The 22831-nt window shown below is 40.9% G+C and overlaps 2 protein-coding genes across 7 annotated transcripts in view; one reads left to right on the plus strand and one right to left on the minus strand.

Moving 5' to 3' along the window:
- Positions 1 to 1415, minus strand: part of CFH (complement factor H) — a 37172-nt gene extending 35757 nt beyond the window's left edge. For 2 of the 3 annotated variants that reach the window (XM_040565504.1, XM_040565505.1), the window contains exon 1: positions 1258 to 1415. In XM_040565504.1, the coding sequence (XP_040421438.1) occupies positions 1258 to 1318 (61 nt within the window). In that variant the 5' untranslated portion in view covers positions 1319 to 1415. The remainder of the gene's footprint in view (positions 1 to 1257) is intronic. The other variant, XM_040565503.1, reaches the window with a different exon arrangement.
- Positions 1416 to 14594: 13179 nt separating this feature from the next.
- Positions 14595 to 22831, plus strand: part of KCNT2 (potassium sodium-activated channel subfamily T member 2) — a 144576-nt gene continuing 136339 nt past the window's right edge. For all 4 annotated transcript variants that reach the window (XM_040565398.1, XM_040565399.1, XM_040565400.1 and 1 more), the window contains exon 1: positions 14595 to 14839. In XM_040565398.1, the coding sequence (XP_040421332.1) occupies positions 14745 to 14839 (95 nt within the window). In that variant the 5' untranslated portion in view covers positions 14595 to 14744. The remainder of the gene's footprint in view (positions 14840 to 22831) is intronic.

A 22831-nucleotide genomic window follows, 5' to 3' on the forward strand; every position in this document is an offset into this window, starting at 1 on the left:
TTTCCAGAAAGCCAAGCACAAACTATGAATTCAAGTAGAAGTATATTTCAGCCCTTGTGCAACAACCTAACTCTCAAACAACTCACACAGACTTCCAATATGAAGCTTGAACTAAGAACCCAGCATGGCCCATGGTAGTAGTTGTCCCAGATGGATCAAATATTGCCACATTTGCATTCCTTTGCTATCTCTTTAATCTAAAGAAAGCATTGTGAAAAGAAAACACAAATTCAGGCAAACTCTCTTTTCAAATTCCAGGACCTTTCTAGACTACTTTGCAAACAAATTAATGTTTAGTAGTTGCATTGAAGCAGCATTTACTGTAAGTATATGTAAAAAAAGATGGTACAATTCATTAACATCAATATTTTTCACTCTTTTTTTTTTTTAAGTAAAATCTATCAGATTGCCTTGATTAATAAAGTCTTCAAAATCTTCACCTAAAATTAAAACAACCTGAACTGAGCACAGACACACTAGCTCCAAAACAGACAGTGCCCTTTCTCCAACAGTTTAAGAAAACAAACAAACCCCCTCCCCCCCCCCAAAAAAAAAGCAAACAAAACTAAAAACCCGTACGGAAAGCAAAGCAATTAAATAATTAAATGGGCACTAAAAAACATAAATACAATATCAAGGAAAATAAATTGAACAGTGAAGCAGAAAACATCATTAGAGCCTTCTGGAAAAACACACAGAATACTAGCTACCTCTTTAAACATATACAAAAGCATATCTGCATACATTTATCTCATTTAATTGATGAAAATGCCACAGAACAAGCTGTCATTCAACAGCTATTTTGTAAGCTAAGTCAGTCACTAAACATTTATTTTTCTCAGATTATCTCATAGACCATTCCAGACAGAAAAAAAAAAAAAAAGAAGAAAAAAACACATTTATTGAATATTCTCTATTTTAATCTACTGACTATTTACAGGTTTTAGATGTTAGAATAATTAAAAATATAACAAATAACAAATGATTTGTCTGGTTGTAGTTTATAGAGATGATAACCATTTAAAAAAAATGTGCAACAGTTTAGTAACAGCAGTAGTTATCCAATAAATAGGTGAAATAATACCCATGACAAGATACTGAATCCTGTGTTAAATATTACCAGAAGAAATCTCAATTACTGTTGACAGAACTTCATTAAAATAGGCTTTAATTTGAACATTTTATTTACAAATTGTTTTAGTAACAATCTTCCTACGCACTTTAAGAAAGCAATTTTTTTTTCATATTAAAGCTTACCTCTTTCTGCAGTACAATATACCCAACATAGAAGGAGAGCTGTATAGCCCAGGAATGACATTCTAGTGACTCAGAAAAGGCATTCAGTACTGTAGCCAACTTTTTTGATTACTTTATGCACTCCTATTTTACTCACTGAGTGACTTCAGGGACTGACCTTGCAAACCATTTATACTGTGAGTGATTTCAGCAGTCACTTCCCCTAACCCTCTTGCAACACACAAGGGTTTATTTTTTTTTCCTCTCCAAATGTTGCTAAATAAATAAATAAATAAACGCCTGGCAATTTTGGATGACACTGTCCCTCCCTGCGGTGTGCTTGTTTTTACATCATACCCCCCCACCCCCCAAAAAGAAGAAGTTGTACATATAATTTTTTGATGTTCTGTCTTACATGTTTAAAAAACAAACCAAATTAATATTATATGTGTGTAAAAATGAACATCTCTACTACATACATTTAAGACCTATGTTGAAAATAACTGAAATACAAAGCAGACTAAAATACAAAGTGATTTACTAACCCTTGGTTCTTGCATAAGATAGCCCACTACTCAGATCAGAGGTAACATATTTCATCAAATAACCCTCAGTGATACTGAAGAATTTGTTTCAGTATCACATGAGAAATTCCAAGATGGAGAAGATGTGAATTAGTGTAATAACTGTAATATGGATAACGAAGTGTCCAAAGAAAAATGATACGGATTGTGCAAAAAGATGAACCACATGGTAAACCGAGCTAACAGAGGAACTCTTCATGGATTCATGTTAGCAACAGTCTTATTAATACTTTCCCTAAATGTCTTGGCTTTAGGAGAAGTGCACTCCACATAGAAGGGGAGTTACTTGACATTGAGAATTTGGAAAAAAATGTAAGATTACAAAGCGTTCTCAGGAGACAGATGAAAAAACAGCTGCAGACCTCTGTATTGGGTTTATGTGGCAAGGTTTTGGTAGTGGGGGGCTGCAGGGGTGGCTTCTGTGAGAAGAGTCCAGAAGCCGCCTCATGTTAGATAAGGGCCAGTTTCAGCCAGCTCCAAAGGGCCCCACTGCTGGCCAGAGCCGAGACAAGAGAAGTTGTTTGCGCCTCTGTGAGAGCAGATTTAAGAAAGGGAAAGAAACTGCTGTACAACAGCAGCCGGGAGAGTGCGGGGTGAGAAGCAGCCCTGCAGCCCCCAAGGTCAGCACAGGAGGTGCTCCTAGCACAGAGCAGAAGCTCCCCTGTGGCTTGTGGAGAGGCCCCTGGTGGAGCAGGCTGTCCCCCTGCAGCCCATGGATCCCACATGGAGCAGATCTCCACGTTGCAGCCCGTGGAGGAGCCCCCGGTGGAGCAGGTGGATGTAGCCTGGAGGAGGCTGTGGCCCATGGAGAGCCCCTGCAGGAGCAAGCCCCGGGCCGGAGCTGCAGCCCGTGGAGAGGAGCCCACGCAGGAGCAGGGGCTCTGGGGGGAGCTGCCGCTCGTGGGGGACCTGTGCTGGGGCAGTTTGCTCCTGGGGGATGGAGCCCATGGTACGGAGCCATGTGGGAGCAGTTCTTGAAGAGCTGCTGCCTGTGGGAAGCCCACGCAGGATCAGTTTAGGAAGGATGGCATCCTGTGGGAGGGACCCCATGCTAGAGCAGGGGCAGAGAGTGACCGTGAAGGAGCTGCAGAGATGAAGTGTTACAGACTCACCGCAGCCCCCATTCCCCGTTCCAATGCACTGCTTGGGGGGAGGACGTAGAAGAGGGTACATGGGGGAAAGGTGTTTATAGTTTGAGTTTCTCACTGCTCGAGCTTGTTAGTAATAGGTAATAAATTACATTAATCTCCCTATGCTGAGTCTTTTGTCCATGACAATAATTGTTGAGTGATCTCCCTGTCCTTATCTCAACCCTTGAGACCTTTTCATTGTATTTTCTCTCCCCTTTCCCTTTGAGTAAAACCACCACAACCACACACTGGTAGGTAGTGATGTCTGACTGGCATGGAGAATACATAGATGTGTGCTCCCAAAAAAACACGTAACATATCCTCATGATGACTGGCTTAGGTAGCCTACCGGTATAGGTTAAGAGAGTGTGTTTAGAAGAGAGATCCCAAATCAAGCCTGAATTCCAAAGCAGTGAAAACTTTTTTTTTTTTTCCTTCTCAAAATACAGCTGGAGTTTTTTTGTTTGGTCTTCTATTTATTTACACCTAGACTGTGTTTCCAGTTACCGGTTCAAAGGAATAGCGTTACTGAAAACTAGGATTCAGTTGTTTCATCTACAAGAAATCTGCCAGACAGTAAAACACCTCTTCCTTTCCCTCCCTCCTTCTATTGTCAAGTGGTTCATAAGTGGAAAATGATCTCTTGCCCTGCTCCATGACCCTGTGATGATTGGTCTGCATCCATTTTGCAGGTACCGACGCATATCTGATCGATAAAGAGAATTTTTTTGCGCCTGTCTAAACTGAGTTCTAAGAAACACGTCCTCACAGAACAGCACTGACCAAATCTATAATTCTTTTTGTTCTGTGATACAGAACCATGGGCTTCTGCATACAACAGTGCTCTTAACTGCACCAGGATAGTCTCGTTTGTCTTCTCTGTGCCAATCTCACTGCACACATTTACATGTTTCTGTACCAGTGAGCTGTTGAGTCCAAAAGCAAGTTTCCTTGCAGTGGGAAGGACCTACTCGCCAGTCAGCCTCACCTCACTGTCCAGTAGGGTCACGGAAGAGATTCTTCTGGACATTATGCTGAAGTATATGGAAGACAGAGAGATGATTAGAAGCCAGCATGGCTTCACCAAAGGCAAATAGTGCCTGGCTAATCCAGTGGCCTTCTCTGATCGAGTGACTGCATCAGCAGGGAGGGAAGAGCAACTGATGACATCTGTCTAGACTTCCTGTAAGGCCTCTGATACGGTCCCCCAGAACATTCTTGCCTCTAAATAGGAGACATATGGACTTGATGGATGACATGTTAGATAGATAAGGAATTGGCTGGATGGCCACATCCAAAGAGTTACAGTCAATGGCTCAGTGTCCAAATGGGAACCAGTAACAAATGATGTCCCTCAGGGGTCCATACTGGGACTAGTACTGTTTAATATCTTTTTTAATAACATAGATAGTGGGATTGAGCGTACCCTCAGGAAGTTTGCAGACCACACCAAGCTGATTGGTGCTCTTGATAATGCTACAGGGAAGGGATGACATCCAGAGGGACCTTGATGGGCTTGAAAAGTGGGCCCAGGTGAACCTTATGAAGTTCAGCAAGGCCAGGTGCAAGATCCTGCACCTGGGTCAGAGTAATCCTCAACATCACTACAGACTGGGTGATGAATTGATTGAGAGCAGCCCTGCAGTGGAGAACTTGGGGGTTTTGGTTGATGAAAAAATGGATATGAGCTGGCAACATAGGCTTGCAGCCCAGAAAGCCAGTTGTATCCTGGACTACATATAAAGTAGCATGGTAGTAGGTTGAGGGAGGTGATTCTCCCCCTCTGCTCTCATGAGAGCCCACCTGGAGTACTGTATCCAGTTCTGGGGTCCCCAGTATGAGAAAAATACGGACCTATTATACAAGGTCTATGGAAGCACAATGAAAGTCGCTGAGAAAGTCACTGTCTTCCAGCAAGGAACTTGTGATGCTTAGTAATAGCAGTTCAGTTAGTCTCTGCTGGAATAGCACCTCTGACTGGTATAATTTCAGCATATTCTGACAGCATGCTTGCTGTCACACCTGATTCTAACAATATCAATACAGCTTGTAGCATTCTAGAAACAGTCACAGTTTTGCTCAAAAATCTTCACAAAAAAAGTCCTATCCTACTATCTTAATAGTGAGATTATCTTTCCATTGTCAACAACTATTTGTCTCTCCCACTGGTAGAGAACTCCAATTCATGACATTACATATCACGTAATATCTACAATTACAACCTAATGGTGTAACAGGGAAAATTTGCCCAGTTTGCTTAGGCATGTAATTAACCGGCAACCACTGAGCTATACATTCGGGATCAGTATCAGCAATACATCAGATAGGACACTTAACAGAAAAACGCTAATGAGCACCTAACAAATTTCTAAATGTCCTTTCACTACCAATCTCCAAAGTTTCTATTCATACATACAAATCCATGTGCACCTACTCACAAAGAGTTATATGCACAGTCCCCCTCTCACATAGCTCCTGTCGGAGATGTGGGTTCTTAACGTGTACTTTTACTGCTCATCAAAATCTGTTAATGCACGTACTGGGGAGTAAGCACCACCCAAGGTCACAAACACATACAGGTGTGCATACCTACATGTTGCACCCTGAACTGTCTCTACCCTCACTGGATGCAGGTTGCTTGTATTTGATGGGGGAGATGCTCCAGCTGGCCTAGGGAAAAGTCATGATGCTGGTGGGCCAACATTCAAGATCGTTAAGCCCAGCTGCTCTGCTTTTGACAGCTGCTCTGTTCCCACTGTTCTCCCTCCTGCTACAAACTTTCCTTCGTTCCTTGTAACACCTGTCCAAACTGGGACCTCCCTTGTTTCAAAAATTACTCTGAAACTCCCTCCTTACTGTTTAAGCTGGCTGATAGTCATCAACCCTTCAAACGTGATGAGCTGTGGCATATGCAGTCTCATACACTTTTGGGTGCTTTAACTCAGATTCACATCTTAATGGCTGTTTTTCAGGCCATTTCACTAAGGGTGGTATACGTAAACACCCATGCAAATAGAAAAGCAATTTTAGGATTTATTTGAATATTGCTTTATCTTCTCCTAATACAAAGTATATATTAACATGTTCAGGTAGGATTTTGCAGCCATGAGGGGAGACCTATCATGTCCACTTCTAAATTTGTACTTTAAATGTTATATTATAAATTTGACATTTTCTGTAATTTTTATTACAAATTATTGTAACTTTACTATAAATTACAAGAATCTTTATTATAAATTTGCAACATGTAAGTATGCACACCTGTGTACATGACCTTGTGTGGTGCTTACTCCCCAGTATATGCGTTAACAGATCTTGATGAGCAGTACAGGTACACATTAAGAACCCACATCTGTTTAATTGCCATCTCATTCTCCTAGCTCAGTACTCTGTAGTCAAAAGAAAAGCAAAAGTTACTTGAAAAAGTGCTCTTTGCAAAAAAATGGTCTCCTACATAAAAGCGGTTGTCACTACTTCTAGTTTAAACTAAGTTCTATTCACAGCCAAGTGAAGATCTACTGGAAGGCAGTTCAGAGGATATCACCATTTCCTCCCACGTTGCTCTGCCCTGCCACAGTGCTGCCATACTAATTGTTCCTATAGTTTCTGTACTGGTCACCACGGATGTCGGAGCACTGTGGCATGCAAGGGCCGGGGGTAGCCCTGAAGTGGATACAGCTCCTTTTTGGATCTGTGCTATGGTGGTTCAGCATATAAGAATACATAGATCAGGTGATATTGAATGCCCTGTGTCTGAAACAGCATTACAAGGTTCATGCTTGCAATACAGAATCATGCTCACCAGGCTATGTAAAGCAGGCCGTCTACCTATCAAGGTTTCAGTTTAACTAAACAATTGAAACAAACAAACAAACACAAAAAAAGGGCGGGCCACTGAGGAGGACTACAAGGATGTAGCGAGGCTGTGCAGGGAGAAAATTAGAAAGGCCAAAGCTCATCTGGAGCTCAATCTGGCTACTGCCGTTAAAGACAACAAAAAATCCTTTTACAAATATATCAACGCGAAACGGAGGACTAAGGAGAATCTCCATCCTTTACTGGATGCGAGGGGAAACCTAGTTACTAAGGATGAGGAAAAGGCTGAGGTGCTTAATGCCGCCTTTGCCTCAGTCTTTAGCGGCAATACCGGTTGTTCTCTGGACACCCAGTGCCCTGAGCTGGTGGAAGGGGATGGGGAGCAGGATGTGGCCTTCGCTATTCACGAGGAAATGGTTGGCGACCTGCTACAGAGCTTGGATGTGCGCAAGTCGGGGGCCGGATGTGCGCAAGTGCGGCCGGATGGGATGCACCCGAGGGTACTGAAAGAACTGGCGGAGGAGCTGGCCGAGCCGCTTTCCATCATTTATCGGCAGTCCTGGCTATCGGGGGAGGTCCCAGTTGACTGGCGGCTAGCCAATGTGACGCCCATCTATAAGAAGGGCCGGAGGGCAGACCCGGGGAACTATAGGCCTGTCAGTTTGACCTCAGTGCCAGGAAAGCTCATGGAGCAGATTATCTTGAGGGTCATCACGCGGCACTTGCAGGGCAAGCAGGCGATCAGGCCCAGTCAGCATGGGTTTATGAAAGGCAGGTCCTGCTTGACGAACCTGATCTCCTTCTATGACCAAGTGACGCGCTTGGTGGATGAGGGAAAGGCTGTGGATGTGGTTTACCTTGACCTCAGTAAGGCTTTTGACACCGTTCCCCACAACATTCTCCTCAAGAAACTGGCTGCTCGGGGCTTGGACTGGCGTACGCTTCGCTGGGTTAGAAACTGGCTGGATAGCCGGGCCCAGAGAGTTGTGGTGAATGGAGTCAAATCTGGTTGGAGGCTGGTCACTAGTGGTGTCCCCCAGGGCTCGGTACTGGGGCCGGTCGTCTTTAATATCTTTATCGATGATCTGGATGAGGGCGTCCAGTGCACCCTCAGTAAGTTTGCAGATGACACCAAGCTAAGTGCGTGTGTCGATCTGCTTGAGGGCAGGAAGGCTCTGCAGGAGGATCTGGATAGGCTGGAGCGATGGGCTGAGGTCAACTGTATGAAGTTCAACAAGGCCAAGTGCCAGGTCCTGCACCTGGGGCGCAACAACCCCAAGCAGAGCTACAGGCTGGGAGATGAGTGGCTGGAAAGCTGCCTGGCCGAGAAGGACCTGGGAGTATTGGTTGATAGTCGGCTGAATATGAGCCAGCAGTGTGCTCAGGTGGCCAAGAAGGCCAACAGCATCCTGGCCTGTATAAGAAGCAGTGTGGCCAGCAGGTCTAGGGAAGTGATTGTGCCCCTGTACTCGGCTCTGGTGAGGCCGCACCTTGAGTACTGTGTTCAGTTTTGGGCCCCTCACTACAGGAAGGACATGGATGTGCTCGAGCGAGTCCAGAGAAGGGTGACCAAGCTGGTGAGGGGTCTGGAGAACAAGTCTTACGAGGAACGGCTGAGGGAGCTGGGCTTGTTCAGCCTGGAGAAGAGGAGGCTCAGGGGCGACCTTATTGCTCTCTACAGTTACCTTAAAGGAGGCTGTAGAGAGGTGGGGGTTGGTCTGTTCTCCCACGTGCCTGGTGACAGGACGAGGGGGAATGGGCGAAAGTTGCGACAGGGGAGTTTTAGGTTGGATGTTAGGAAGTACTTCTTTACCGAAAGGGTTATTAAGCATTGGAACGGGCTGCCCAGGGAGGTGGTGGAGTCACCATCCCTGGAGGTCTTTAAAAGACGTTTAGATGTAGAGCTTAGTGATATGGTTTAGTGGAGTACTTAGTGTTAGGTCGGAGGTTGGACTCGATGATCTTGAGGTCTCTTCCAACCTAGAAATCTGTGTCTGTGTCTGTGTCCTTCGGGCCCTATAATTGTTGCACTGCTCAGCAACAGGCCCTTTGCTTTCCACCAACCTCACTAAGCACAAGTATTGGGTAAAAGTAAAATAGAATGCTACAACCAACAATTAAAGGTCATTTTGCCCTCTTGCTACTCAATACGAACCCACTTGGGCAACATGCCCTGAGCTATAGCTAAGTTTTATAGTGGTGATATATATGCTTTTTAGACATATAGCCAAAATTGCCATCTACAAGCTTTCATGCTTAAACCCATTAAGGCATCCTCTAGCTAATCATTTTACACTGTTGTAATTTTTAGTCCTATACTCCATATTAGTAAACGATAGTTTTGTATTGTGGTAGTCAAAGAGGGGAATCCTCAAAACAGAGCTCTCACCAGTGTCTGATATTGGCTTGGTTTAGCCTCTCACATCCATTCAGACTGCTGGATGCTGTGACCCTCAGTCCAGCACACCTAACTTTTTTCCTACAAGGCATCTATGTTCTGTACTTCAGAACACATCTATGTGCTCTTTCCATTTGAGTTTTGCACCTATTAGTTTCTTGCTTTTTAAAAAGATGGTATCTTTTTTTTTTTTTTTTAATAAAAGTACTGTTTTCTAACTGAGGAGTATACTTTTTTTCCCCACCCCCCACTATTGAATCTCTATTTTCTGAGATAAATAATATTTATCAGGAAAGGCTCTTCATTTCAGAATTATAACTAGGCACATTTTAACAGATAATGTCATTGTGATTTTTTTCTATTGAAAATTCTACCTTTGGAGGGTATTTTGGAAGTGAAATTGCAGATAAGTTAATCAAATACTGTTTAAATACAGTTTACTTATCTAAATCACTGTTCATTTTATGTTCTGTGAATAATGAGTCCCCAAACTTTCCATTCAGCCAGCAAAGCTGAAGAATTGTCTTGTGTGCTTTCCAGTGGTGCCAGTACTCTAGGCCCTTGTTCCAGTCTTAACTGTGAAACCACACAGACGCACTCAAAGAGAGTTGATCAACTTGCAGTAATGTGAAAGTAGAGTTTGAAAAGTTCTCATTAGCTACATAAACATTCAGATATTTCTTGGTTTTGGGATAGGGGAGGTGGAGGGGATATCTAAGAAGTAAGCACCAGGGCAGAAAAAAAAAAAAGGTTCAAAATAAGTTTGAGTTTTTGTCATTTATTTTTCAGTTAAACATTTTTTTTTTTAATCAATAGGAGAAAGCATGCCAACTTTACAAAGAAGGCATTTCCTCTTACTGTTTTTCACTACAGCCTAGACTATTGGCCTATGGGAAGCGTCTCGTATATGCCTACTTAGTGAGTTAACTGAATATCAAAGACAATATTAGTCTATCATCTTCCTTAAAAGGATAATACGTGCAAATTACTGCTGTGTATTACAGAACCATTTAAAATAATTTAGTATGCACTTGTTTCATACGTACCCTTTTCTTCTTCACCTTTTGTTTGAGAAGCTTATCTTTAAGCAGTGTTCTTTCTTGTCTAACCACAACCTAATAACAGTATTTAGAAGAATAAAAACAGTAGGATCATAAGCTTATCAGATATGTCAGAAACATTTATTGTCTCTGAATCTGGTATACAATTGAAAAGCAATGGAGGGAACAGAAATTAAGAATTGTGTCTGATAAAGACTATTTTATCTCCACAATGCAAAGGACCATCAACACTTCAAGACATCAAAATGCACCAGTTTATCACAGGCAACATTCTACTCTAACTGTTTGCAGTCAGGTTTTGCTTTTATTTACCTGAAGTAAGTATCAACAAGTAAGTTGTAAGTATCAACACCAGCAGCAAAGAATGTTCCAGTGTCAGTAAATAAACTAAGTAATAATAAAAACATACAATCTTTTTGAGGAAGGTATCAAAAACTAACCAGATAATCTGATTTACTTGATTACAGCAGAATGCACAATTCAGACTTAGGTAAATGGTTAGAACATCTTAAATTAAGAACAGTATTAATAAATAATATATACCTCCATATACACTGCAAGTGTTCCAAAACATACAGAAGTCATTGACATTGTGCCAGCGTATGCTTTTACCCATACACCACCAAAAATATGAGTAACCTAAAAAGGAAACTTAAATGCTTTTTTCTATTTTCCATATCTTAGTATGAGCAAAGACTTAAATATAATCACTAGCAAAAAACTCAGCAACAAAGTTCTTACTCTGCCTCCCTTAATCTTCAGGGTTAAGCACCTGGAATAAGTTACCCACCTGCACCCAATCAGTAAAAAAGTTTAAAGAAGAAAGATTAATTCAAGTCTATTTTCAGTTCCCAAGACTGTGTCACAGGTGTTTCTGATGCTTCTCAGGACTGCCATCCCCCGAGATTACAAACTTAAATTTGTTCCTAGAAAGAAGTGAGTGTGGCTCACAGCTTTTCTTTACCACTTAAGCATAGCAGAAAGAAATCCTAGCTTTAGCATAGTGACCCAGTAAAACAGCTTGTGTATAAGAGCATTTATCTCCATGCAGAAGATTCAGTGTCTCTTCAGCTTGAAGATGTTCAAGGGGGTTTAAGTCCTAATCAAAATATTAGATTCAGATAACTAAAAACCTAGCTCTGTCCAATTTTATACACTTAAGAACTTTTCAGAGTCTAGGCCTCATACTGTCAGAAAGGAAGAACACAGTTATTTTATAATGCAAAGAGTTTATATTACTTCAGAGAATAAAATTAAGCTTCTGTATATATTGAGTGACTATAGACTCAGTTATGAGTTTGCTTTTTATTTACTCTGCTCAACTATTTACCAGGGTGTTAGTATGCCAGATACCTACTACCATTTTGAAAAGCATTTCTGTGGTAGAAGAAGTGCAAAAGCTTCTACTGTTACTTAGCTCCTCAAGCATGAAAACAAATGTTAGATTAATCAATTAGGGTGGAAAAATTAATGAGGCTGTTAGAAGATACAGTAGACACACAATTAATTTCTCATCTGACCTATGATTCACAGATTTCAGAAAAGGACTATAGTTAGCCTAAACCCTATTTTACTTGTACAACAGATCATTATAATATACAGTTTCCCTCTGCTTCAAGTGAAGGAATAAACATAGAGACCAAGGAAGTTTTTGCAAGATGAGAAGACACAGGGACAGAGCGAGGAAACAATGTTTTCTAAGAAGAGACACCTTGCTCGGGTGGAGAAACAACTAAGAAAGAAAAAAATTAACTGCACATAACAAATATTCTAATGGAGAAAGATCCTGTACTTTTTTGTTTGTTTTTAAATTAGAGTTTTAGAGAATTCTGACTTCAGAATGCAGCATAGTAAAACTGGCAAGAATGTGGCAGCAGGCTAATTCACTATTTTATTTATTTCTCATATCAGCCAAAGCAAAGAGAGACTTACCTTTGAACTGTTGACACATATGTGCATCTGTCTTGCTTAATCTAACAAGCCCTTATGAGAAGGGCATTGTGAATTCTGAATGCAATAAGCTCTGAAAAAGGGTAAGCATCATCCCCCTGTGCCACACTTGCCATGCTTCAGCTGATCCCATTTGTGCCATATCAGCTTTTAACTAGCTTACTTTCAACACAAAAATCCAACTGGATGGAAGATAGAAGGCTCAATCTTCAATGCACAAAACGAATGTAAGCATCTAGTTAAGCATACAGTATTTAGACCACATTTAGGGATTAACTTCTCACTTCGTCCCAGAACCAACAAAGACTAAAAACCTCATCCACACTTAAACACTGCACCAGTGTCACACTGTGCGTGACTTCATTTTAATAAAGAAATGCTACCACTGAAGAGCTTAGGTGAAGACCTAAGGGCAAATAATGACAGTCAGGGAAAATGTAACAGTATTTTTGTTTACCAAAGCTGTGGCATTAGATGCTGAGTATGACTATAATACATATGACAGTCTAGATTACGGTGTACCTTTAAGAGGAACTCTAAAAAACTTTCTTTGCTATTTCAATTTGGACAGTGAATTCAAACAGATCTTCATATTGGTAATATGCACTTCCTCAGTCACGTGGGAAGTTGGAGTATTTACTAGAGTATATCCCACTTTCAGTCATTGGCCACAAATTTCAAGTTTCAGTTTTCTTTTCTTTGTGCAATTCAGAGACTTTAAAGGAGTATAATAAGATTTAAGACTAATATTGCAACTTCGGTCATCCACAAATTACTTGCTTGATTTCAACAATATCACTCAAATATGGTACAGTCTGGTCTCACTCAAAACAGTTACTAACACAGAAAAAAAAATTAGCTTGGGAAGCAAAGTGCTAGAAATGTTTCCAGAGATGAACCAATTCAAGTAGAAACCAAAGTGTCCGCTTCTGTGAGAAGAGAGGGAGAGAGAGAGAGAAAGCATTACAATGTCTGCTTTGATGCCCTTAGTTGTTGGTCTAATCTGTGTTGGCCTCAAAAAAAAAAAAAAAAAGGAATGCTAGTATGCAACTAGTTTTTTTTTTTTTTTTAACAAGGAAAGTAAATTTTCCATCAGACTATATTTTGTAAAATAAATTTTTATATCCGCATACAATCTTACACATTCAACATGTAGCCAAATCTTATAAGATGGATGATTACACTGAAAAAGCATAGGAAACAAGGGCAAAGGATTGTGCAAAACAACACCCACATATATTAATACGAAGCATTTGGTTGATGCTTACTTGCACAGAAAACTAAAATTGTAGTTTTCTGAACCCTTTAAACTCGCACAAATCTACTGCTGAGATAAGTAAGTCTTTGCTACCTTATGATGGCTTGTTGCTGCCTCGTTGCTGCTCTGCTGCGGCTGCACTAGCTCTTCTGCCAGCAGTTAAGGTGAACCTGGGTTTGGGAAACTGACAGAAATGAAAACTAACCCAGAAAAAAAGAAAAAAAGTTATTTTTCAGCTGCACGGGTTCCAAATTCTGTGTGTGTGGGGAAAAAGTAGCCAGGGAGAGAGGAAGCGTACAAACGACCCCTCTGCCAGCTCTGCCCCTTTGCTAAGGCCTGTCAACCTACAAGCAAGGCAGATCGGCCTGGCCACTAGGCACTGCTCAAGAACCTCAGCGACTCCTGAGTATCCCTGTGAAGGGACTGTGCGGGACGCATGAAAGCCCTTTTGCAGTTTCAGAGGTGTCAATGCTCCCTCGGTAGATGGACCAGCCCAAACCGGGGGACCAGGAGAGCCCCTTTTTTGGGAGCCAGCCACGGCGGCTGCGTGGCTGCACACCCCTTGGGTTCTTACAGGGCCTGCGCACTGCTCCTCCTCCATTGGACAAAGCCCCAAACGATTATAGTGCCAGCTCACCAGTGGCTTATTGCATCTGCATGTGAGGTTTCAGAGAGCTGGCACAAAGCAGGATGAGCCATTTACCTCCGGAGCCATGCTTCAACCCAATGGACTACAGATGGGCAGGAGACAAAGTTAGGGGACAGCGGGCTCAGCTGAACAGCTGTCAGTAATGCAGGGCTGCGCAGAGGCTCCCTACAGATGGAGCAGCCAAAACCAAAGGAGCAAACCCAAACGCAACTCCCCAAGGGTTTATATTGGCATCGCGTCCTCGACGCGGGTCCTACACCAGGGCACCCCCAGGACCCCCAGGTGCAACCAGCGGGACCTCAGCCCCTGCCCCGCATGCCAGCGGGGCGCCTCCCATTGGCCGCCAGTGCAGAAATCCCCGCCCCTCCCTGGAATATGCTAATCAACGCCCACCCCATTGGCTGGCCCGGCGGCGGCGGCTCCGAACGACATTTGCATGGCGGCGGGCAGCTCCTTTGTTGTCAACGGCGGCGGGCGGCGCGCGTGCTCGCGAGGGCTAGCTGGGTGGGTGGGTGGGTGGCAGCGCACCGCCGAGGCAGCCCCACCGCCGCCCCCGGCGACCGTTACCCGCTGAGGGACGGCGCGGCGTCCCCCGGCTCGGCGGCTGAGCGGGGACGCCGGGGAGCGCCGCTTCGCCGCCGCCTCCTCCTCCTCCAGGCAGGATGGTGGACCTGGACAGCGAGGTGCCCCCGCTGCCGCCGCGGTACCGCTTTCGGGACCTGCTGCTGGGCGAGCAGGGCTGGCAGAGCGACGACAGGTGAGAGGGGGGTGGCAGGACCCCGCCTGCCCCGCGGTGCGTGAGGTGGCTGCCGCGGCCGGGCGCTGAGGGGAGGCAGCCCCCTCACCGCCCCTCGGCTGGGGCTCCGCGTGTTAAAACGCCCAGGGTACCCGCTTTGCACGCTTTTCGTGCTAGGTCTTAGGCTGAGCTGTAGCCACCGCTCGCCGATTTATGAATTATTTCCTTTACTTTACTACGCAAATCAGCTAACGCCTTTAGAAGAAACAAGAACACACGCAGCGGTGTGTGTTTAATTGCAAAGCGCGATGCAGAACTCACCGGCACCAGGAGGGTTATGCCACTGTTTGACCACGCATCCCCGCGTGTTGGGAAGCTGCTACACGATCCAACCTGGCAAAATTGTGTGCGAGAGCAGCTTTGCACTGACAATTTATTATGGTTAAATGACAGGAAAACAAAATTGTCTGCTCGTATACAGTGGCATGCTGGATCGATTTTAATTCGATACTTTTATATAGCCAGAATGAGTCATGCTTTAACTCAGCAGCCAGAAACTTTGAATTTAATGCTAGTCTACCTTATTCAGATTTCAACCACATTCAGCCACATTCCTAAGAAAGATGGATTCTCACTGGTAATCGCAAGATCATACAAATACGTAACTTGTTGTTACCTCTATTTATGGGAATGTGGTATACGTTGAAAAAATCAAATTATGTGTATTAAGACAGTTTTGAAATGGTGAATGACATGTTAAGATGATCACAAAAAATGAATGCTGTTGATTGGAAATGATGGCTTTGTGTGTTGTATTAGTTTAACACAGTGCAGAGATGTTTATCAAAGCATGGTTTTGTATTTAAAATATTAATTAAACCATAGGTATATTCAGTGTTCACAATTTCTGATGATAGTATTCTCTGAGATTTTAGAAAATGTGGATCTTGGCAACTTATACCTACATTTTACTTTCTACTGGAATAAGAAAAAAATCCCACAACTTTTCTTGTTTTACCAGCTAGGATTTCGATGGCTAAAATAAACAAAATATTCTCTATACATTCTCTCTTTGGACTGCTCCATGACAATACTTTTGCCAGCTCTAGGTCAAACTTCTGCCAACTACTTCCCCGATACCAGTTGTTTGACTTTCCTAAACTTTATAAAGTTACCTTGTACAGAAGAAGCATGGCCTGGTCTCAGTAGAAAATAGTGTATAAGCACCTCTACAAACCACAGCATCTCTTTAGCTATAGAAATTTCTATTGCAAGTCTGTGTCTGCTTGATGAAATATATAGAAATAATCCTTGGAAAACATTGATAATGGAGTTATAGCATGACAGTATTACAGAGCATAATTATTGTTGGGAAATTATACCTAAGGACTAGTGGAAAATGAATAGTTACTTTCAGTTATTTTGTTAATATTCATTCAAGCAATGCAAGGAAGATCTCTGGACACATATAGAAATACAAAATACGAACCTGGGACTGCAAATGGCTAGCAGAAATGGCTTTCCAGATCTTCAGGTGTTGTCCTCTGCCAGGGTTAGGCACAGCTGTGGTGTGGGGGTAGGCTGCACGGTAGTTTCCACACAACACAATCAGGATCCCACTTTGCATGAGGCTGTCATAGCAGCACTCCTCTCCTCCAGCTCTGCAAGTTACCATAGCAGTCTCTTCTGAAGCTAGCTTTCTGTTAACCGAACAAAGTCCATTCTTAAAAAAGAGTTTTTGTTTGTCCACCTTACTATAGGATTCTGTTGAGATTCTTGTATTTCTGTATTGAAGGATCTCTTCTAATACTAAAATGTTACTCCATCCCATGTTATTTTGCTACTAGTATGAAAAGCATACTCTGCACAGAAATATTGTCAAATGGAATATTTAGAATATTAGACGTATTTTCATGAAATGTTTAATGAAAGAGACAACAGACCTGTGGGGACCCTAAGATAAATTGTTGCTTTGTAATAATTAGTCAAAGGAGCAATATTACAAGTATGCCTATATTTTATTTTACGTTATTCTTTTTCTTTGCAACCTTAAACAAGTGGTCCAAGTTTGGTTTTGGTGAACTACATTTCTAGTGTTATCTTCTAATTAATGTGTAATACAGATATTGCCAAAGGTGTTGCGTGTTGCTTGCACTGTCTTCAGCTGAATGGACATTAACTATGAATAGAATACCCTAACATTAAAATACAGTTGTAGCAGCCTTAAAGTATGGCCACACAATAGCAAGTGATCAAGATAGTTCATTTTAGGAGGTTACTTGCCCTTGGTCGAGATCCTGGAAATAATTTTCTGCGCGTTTCCAGTTCACTGCAACTTCATACTTCTACTTGCTTTCAGCTCCTGCACTCGGATTTACATCAAGAGTTTTCCATCTGTGGTCTGTGAATTTCAGGTCTGTTGCCAGCTGAAACTGTTTCTTGTCTTGGTCCTGTTCCCTTTCTGATCTTTCTTGTCTCTTCGTCCTTGAGGTCTCTCTTTTCTCCTTCCACTCTGCCCTTTCTGGAAAGATGCTCACTCTGCTGGCTGTGGGGCATATGTTCCATTTCTGTGCTTGTAGATGCCTGTTGATTCTTCAAAGTGGAGAGGAGATGGAATAATTCCGCTGATCTGCCACGAAACCAGCCAGGGTTCTGTACCACCAAATCTCAGTTTCAAAGGAATAATTTTCCAGAAATTCATATGGTACTACTTAATAATAAATATGATTGAAATGGTGTAGGTCTCTCTTTTTTTTTTTTTTTTCTGGAAGATATATGTTCAACATAAGCATAGTGTCCAGTTTTGAAACCTTACAGGTTATGTTTCTTTAGGAGCAGGGTTTGATCAGCTCTTTATTTTAAAGGATCCCGTTCATTTATAAATTGCAAATGTATAGTTGTTCTTAGCTGAATGTAATAGGATCCTGATTCAGGAAACTGTTCGTAGATCTGTGCCTGTTTGCAGACAGATTTCTGATTTTCATTTTCTCTCCAGGACTTCTCTTATGGTGGAGCTTCATTCAGGTTTTTCTTTTCGGTGTCTTTCATGGTCCATTTCTTACCCATACTTCCCCAATAAGGTAACATCCATCTCACTACTTTTGCATTTCTCTCTCAGAAAAAAAGTAACTGCACTTGCATAGCTTAGATTCCTAACCAACTTTGCAGTTGACCTCAGTAGCAGATGGGTTCTGTGCTGTCATATTCCACAAACCATCAAATTGTGTTGTGTACTCTTTTCTATAAAAGAAGTTTCTTTGTGAACAATAACACAGCGAGTCTTCGGCAAATACATAAACTACATAAAACAATTCATTAACATTCTAGAATTTGCTGAGTAGTTTTTCCTGAAAAAAAAAAGTATGTTAAGACCAGTTTTGTTTTTAAGGGCTAGATTTTCAAAGTTTTCAAAGGACCTAATTCCCTTTGAAAACCATGGAGGTAAAGGTGATGCTTAGAGCACACAGGAATCACAAATTCCCTCTTTCTGATTTATAGCTTAAACTTTCACCAAGGTCTCCCATTTAACCTGGTACAATTAGATAATGTTAACTCAATAAGGTTAAATTGCTGGGCTATTCTGAGGCAATCTTTTCATATTAAGCTATTCACGTTTTATATGAAAAAAATTCCTCAGATCATTGTGGTTTTTTTTTTTTTGTAAGTTGAGACATTCACGTTCCTGTCACTATGAAAAATATTTAAATATTACCTAGATCAACATGAAATTCTTCTGCAGGAGAACAGGTAAAAGATCGGCCCAGTAGCTAAAGTATGGGTGTGCCATGTGGGCTATTGCTGCAGCAGGTAGGGTAGCATACCAGGTTGCTTCTAGCCATATAAATATTCCAGCCACTGGACTAAGGGTAATGAAAAGACTGAATAATTGACTTTTGCACTAATTTTGTAAATATCACTAATATCCCTTTGTGAAGCTCATATTTTATTTTCACTGGTTAAAGTATCTGAAACTAAACGGTTTGATTTATTGAATACACTGAGATGTTTTTCTTGACTGTCATAATGCAGATTGTCTTTCAGTTTGGCTGCCTGGGAAGGGAGCAGAAGTAAAGGGGTAACTCAGTGGTTAGCACAACAGTTATTTACCCACAAACTCAGAGAGGTTTCACTGCAGTGCAATTATAATTAGTAAATTAAGTAATAAAATGTTTCAGTTTTCATAAACCTACTGATAGTCAATTCTTAGTCTTACCAGCTGTGTTGAAGAGCAACACAAATAAAAATAGAAAATATCCTACTAAGTGAAGACCTGATACGTTTAAAATCTGGTAAATAACTTGCTTCAGAAAAGGGCAGAAAAGAAGATATTTATTTCAGGTTCCTATGTCAGCTTTGGAAAGAGCTGTTTGGAAAACAAAACATGCTTTCTTGTGTCATGTACCTGTGTAAATATATAGTCATTATATACTTCAAAAAAGCCAAACAAGAGGATACTAGAGACTTAGAATTCTTTAAGTTAAAAATAAAAACAAAACAAAACAAAAACATTAAGATTCTGCTGATAGGAGTGCCTTTTTTTTTTTGTAAGGTCAGTCAAAAACTCAGTGCTTAAGTATCTTGAAGAGTCAAATTTACCCCACATTTCTTAAACTGTTTGTGTACTTCTAGTCCATTCTTCAGAAGCTTATAAGGGTATGAGGCTGCATTTGTTTTAGTTTAGTAAATTCAAGCAATTCTGGAATGTTCCCCACCATTGAAGAGTGACTGCTTATACTAGTGACTTCTTTAAGTTTTCTGCTGTATGCTTTGGCTATCAACAGCTAGCCAAAGCTGTCTTGAACAGCACCCATAAGAGATTCAGCAGTTGGAGTGTCCAAGGAAACACTCCCAGCAGGCAGGTTGCAGGCAGTCACCCAATTCCGGAGGCTGAAACGGTTTTCCGGTGTGTATGTAGGATGTTTTGTGCAATTTAATGTCAGTGCATAGGCATGCTAACTTACTGGTAAAGACATACCCGGAGTGGGTCATTGTTGGAAGTAACCTCTACGCTTGAACGTTATGTGCCGCTTCTCCCATTTGTGCTGCTAGATCTTTCTCTTCTGTATTTCCTGCACAGTCACACACTCAGATTATGCATATATGGTGGCTGTGTTACAGGGAGATCCATTTATAACTCAGACTTGCTTATGCCTGGTGTCTTCTTTTCTCAAATATACAATATAGCCTTAAATGTAGGCAATAAGTGTATTTTGTCCCAGAGTCCTTAAAAAAAGAAAAAAACATTCTGTTAAAGAGCTTTAATTTATTGGAATAATTCTTTTCCCACTGTATTTTAGAGATAGAAAAGGAGAAACATATGGATGTTTTTTAAATGTGCAGAATGAGATTCATTCTATTGACCTCATAGAAGCATATGTAGCATTTTATGTTTTAAATATCTTTTACACTTTGGGTTTATGTAAGATTCAGCAATATGTTGGGCTTTCTTTGGATCTTGCGCGCCAAGGTAAATTTTTATCAATGCTGAATATTTCTAGCAATATTGAAACACCATGAAGTACATATTACAGCACAGAATTGCTGAATTAAGAGTCTGTCATATTAATAGACTGTATATGCAATCCTACACATGATTGTACAATCATATCTGCTTTATACTATTTAATTCTACTATCTGCTGGAGTTCAAGGTGCTATACAGAGGCAATATGTTCTAGGCAGAATTACCGTTATTGTGCCACTGCAAAAATCATAAAGATAAAAATTGAAGAACAAAAAAAAATGAACACTAAACCCTGATATGTTTTCCAGCCCCACCCTCAAAGCATTGGATTTCATAACTCTTCCATATGCTGTATTTACAATTTCACAGTCATGGAACAAAAATTTACATTTCTCAAATCTGTATTCTTCTCATTTTGATACATAAGTAACAAGAGACATTAGCTGGTACTGGGAATGTGTTTTCAATACTGCTCCTATATCAAGGTAGAGGTTTGAGTAATTTTGCTGTATTTCATGATGAAACTATAGATCTAAATGTTACCTTTGTGCAAGAACTATTCTTAAAGTGGCTACTTAATGGATTAAATTAAAATCAGTTTTCCTTTCTGATATGCTTACTACTTTAATGAGCATTACCACCTATCTGGGAAGGAAAGAGATTCAGATAATACAGAACACCTCCACACATCACTTGGACAATTGTATACTGCTGGCTGTCATGTTGACTGGTGACTTTCAAGGAACAACTCCCTACTGTAAGTCTCAGAAGGCACTTTAACAGTCATTTGTCAGTGTGAATTACTGAGTAAAGCCCTCCCTTTGCCTTTCCTTTTGGAAATCACCTGAGATTGCTAAACTAAAAGGGGATAAAAAGCCCACACGTTTCTGAATCAAATGATTTAAAATATCTGAGTCTAGATTCAACTTGCACAAAAATTCTATTATAATTTCCTCAAAAGAAGGTTCTATTATGTTTTCTTCAAAATAATCCTCCTTTCCTTTAAGAAATACTTCTGTCAATTTGACATCAATTTAACTTTTATGAGTTCTTTATTTAACAGAAGCTACAAAGTAAGAGGACTTCAGCAAATATTGCCAAATTTATCTCAAATTATCCTCATAAGTAAATTTTCAAAATAAATTAAGCGATTTAGAAGCCTAAATTCTATTTTAGAAGCTTGATTTTGGTTGAAACTGCTCAAGATCCTAATGGTCTAATTAATTCACTGAAAAACTAAATGTTTTCATAGTATCTGCAGTGAGACTGCACAGTAGTAGCTGGAAAGTTTGAGTTGCCCTAAAACCTGAAAAAATTGCTGCGTGTACAGGCCAAGACCTCTCTCACCGTGCAACACCACCTAAATTAAAAAAAATTAAAGGAAAATGATAGCATTTGTAAAGCCACTGCATCAGCCACACCTGAAAGTCCAAGTTTACACTTACATGGCAAGTGTAGGAGCAGAGTCCCACATGCGTAAGTTCTTAATGTATCTCAGAACTCACCTTCCTTCTAAACTTATGTAAGATTAGGTCCCTTTTATAGATAAAAATGGGAATACATTTCCTTGTGTGGAAGGGAGGAAGAGGGAGATGAGACAATTCTGTCAGCCTCAAGTTAATTTCTGTTCTGACATCATTCTTATAACAGCAGTGGAAGCAAAAATGCATTTTTTCTATAGTCTACTTAAACTAGCACAAATGGGAATTGGGGGAAAGGCATAAAAAGAGGAGGAACACTTCAGTATTGTCATATCTGTATCTTTTCTTGGAAGACTGTGGTGGTGTGCCCCAGCAGAAATTTTCTTGTGCAGAAAAGCTTCAAGTGTCTCAGCTTCAAAACTGACAGATCAAGTAGTCTTCCTCTGGGCCAAGATGGTGCAGCACTGTTTGTAAATGTGCTTGGTACTTCAATCATTACTTAATTATACACTTAATACTCTAAAGCTCTTATTTTTCCATCTAGAACTTGATACATGCTACTTTACATCTGGCAGACACTATAATATTCCATGGGGAACTGAAGCAGTTCCTTCCCAAATGGTTTCTCTTAATTTTATGATTATTATTCTATCACAGCCAATGATTATGATTATTTATAACAGTAAACTTCTGTGCTACACTGTGCATTACTCTCAGAATGACTCTTCTACAATAAGTGGTAAAAAACACTGGTTCCTATTGTCTCCCTTTTATCCTGTAAAAAAAAAAAAAATAGATCACTTGGAGCATGTGAAATGTCTCAAGTTTTAAAATGTTTTTATTATACAATAATTCTGCTAAGCATCTCAGTGCTACACATCCAGTTTCTAGACTGCACTAGTAAAGTTGATCTTTTGTACTGATTTCTATGGTACGTTCAGTCCATACAAGAACTTGTACTAATCCACTAAATGCTTTAAAATGGGATTCCTCTTTTGTTTTCTCTTTTGTTTTGTTTTTGTTTTTTGCTCCTCTCAACTAAACGAGCACGTTAAGTCCTTCCCATTATGTCTTTACCCCATGGTCCCATGGTCTGTGAGGTTGGAAAGAACATCCTTCAACTACTTCA

This window comes from Cygnus olor, chromosome 8, assembly GCF_009769625.2.
Source record: "Cygnus olor isolate bCygOlo1 chromosome 8, bCygOlo1.pri.v2, whole genome shotgun sequence".
NCBI lineage: Eukaryota > Metazoa > Chordata > Aves > Anseriformes > Anatidae > Cygnus > Cygnus olor.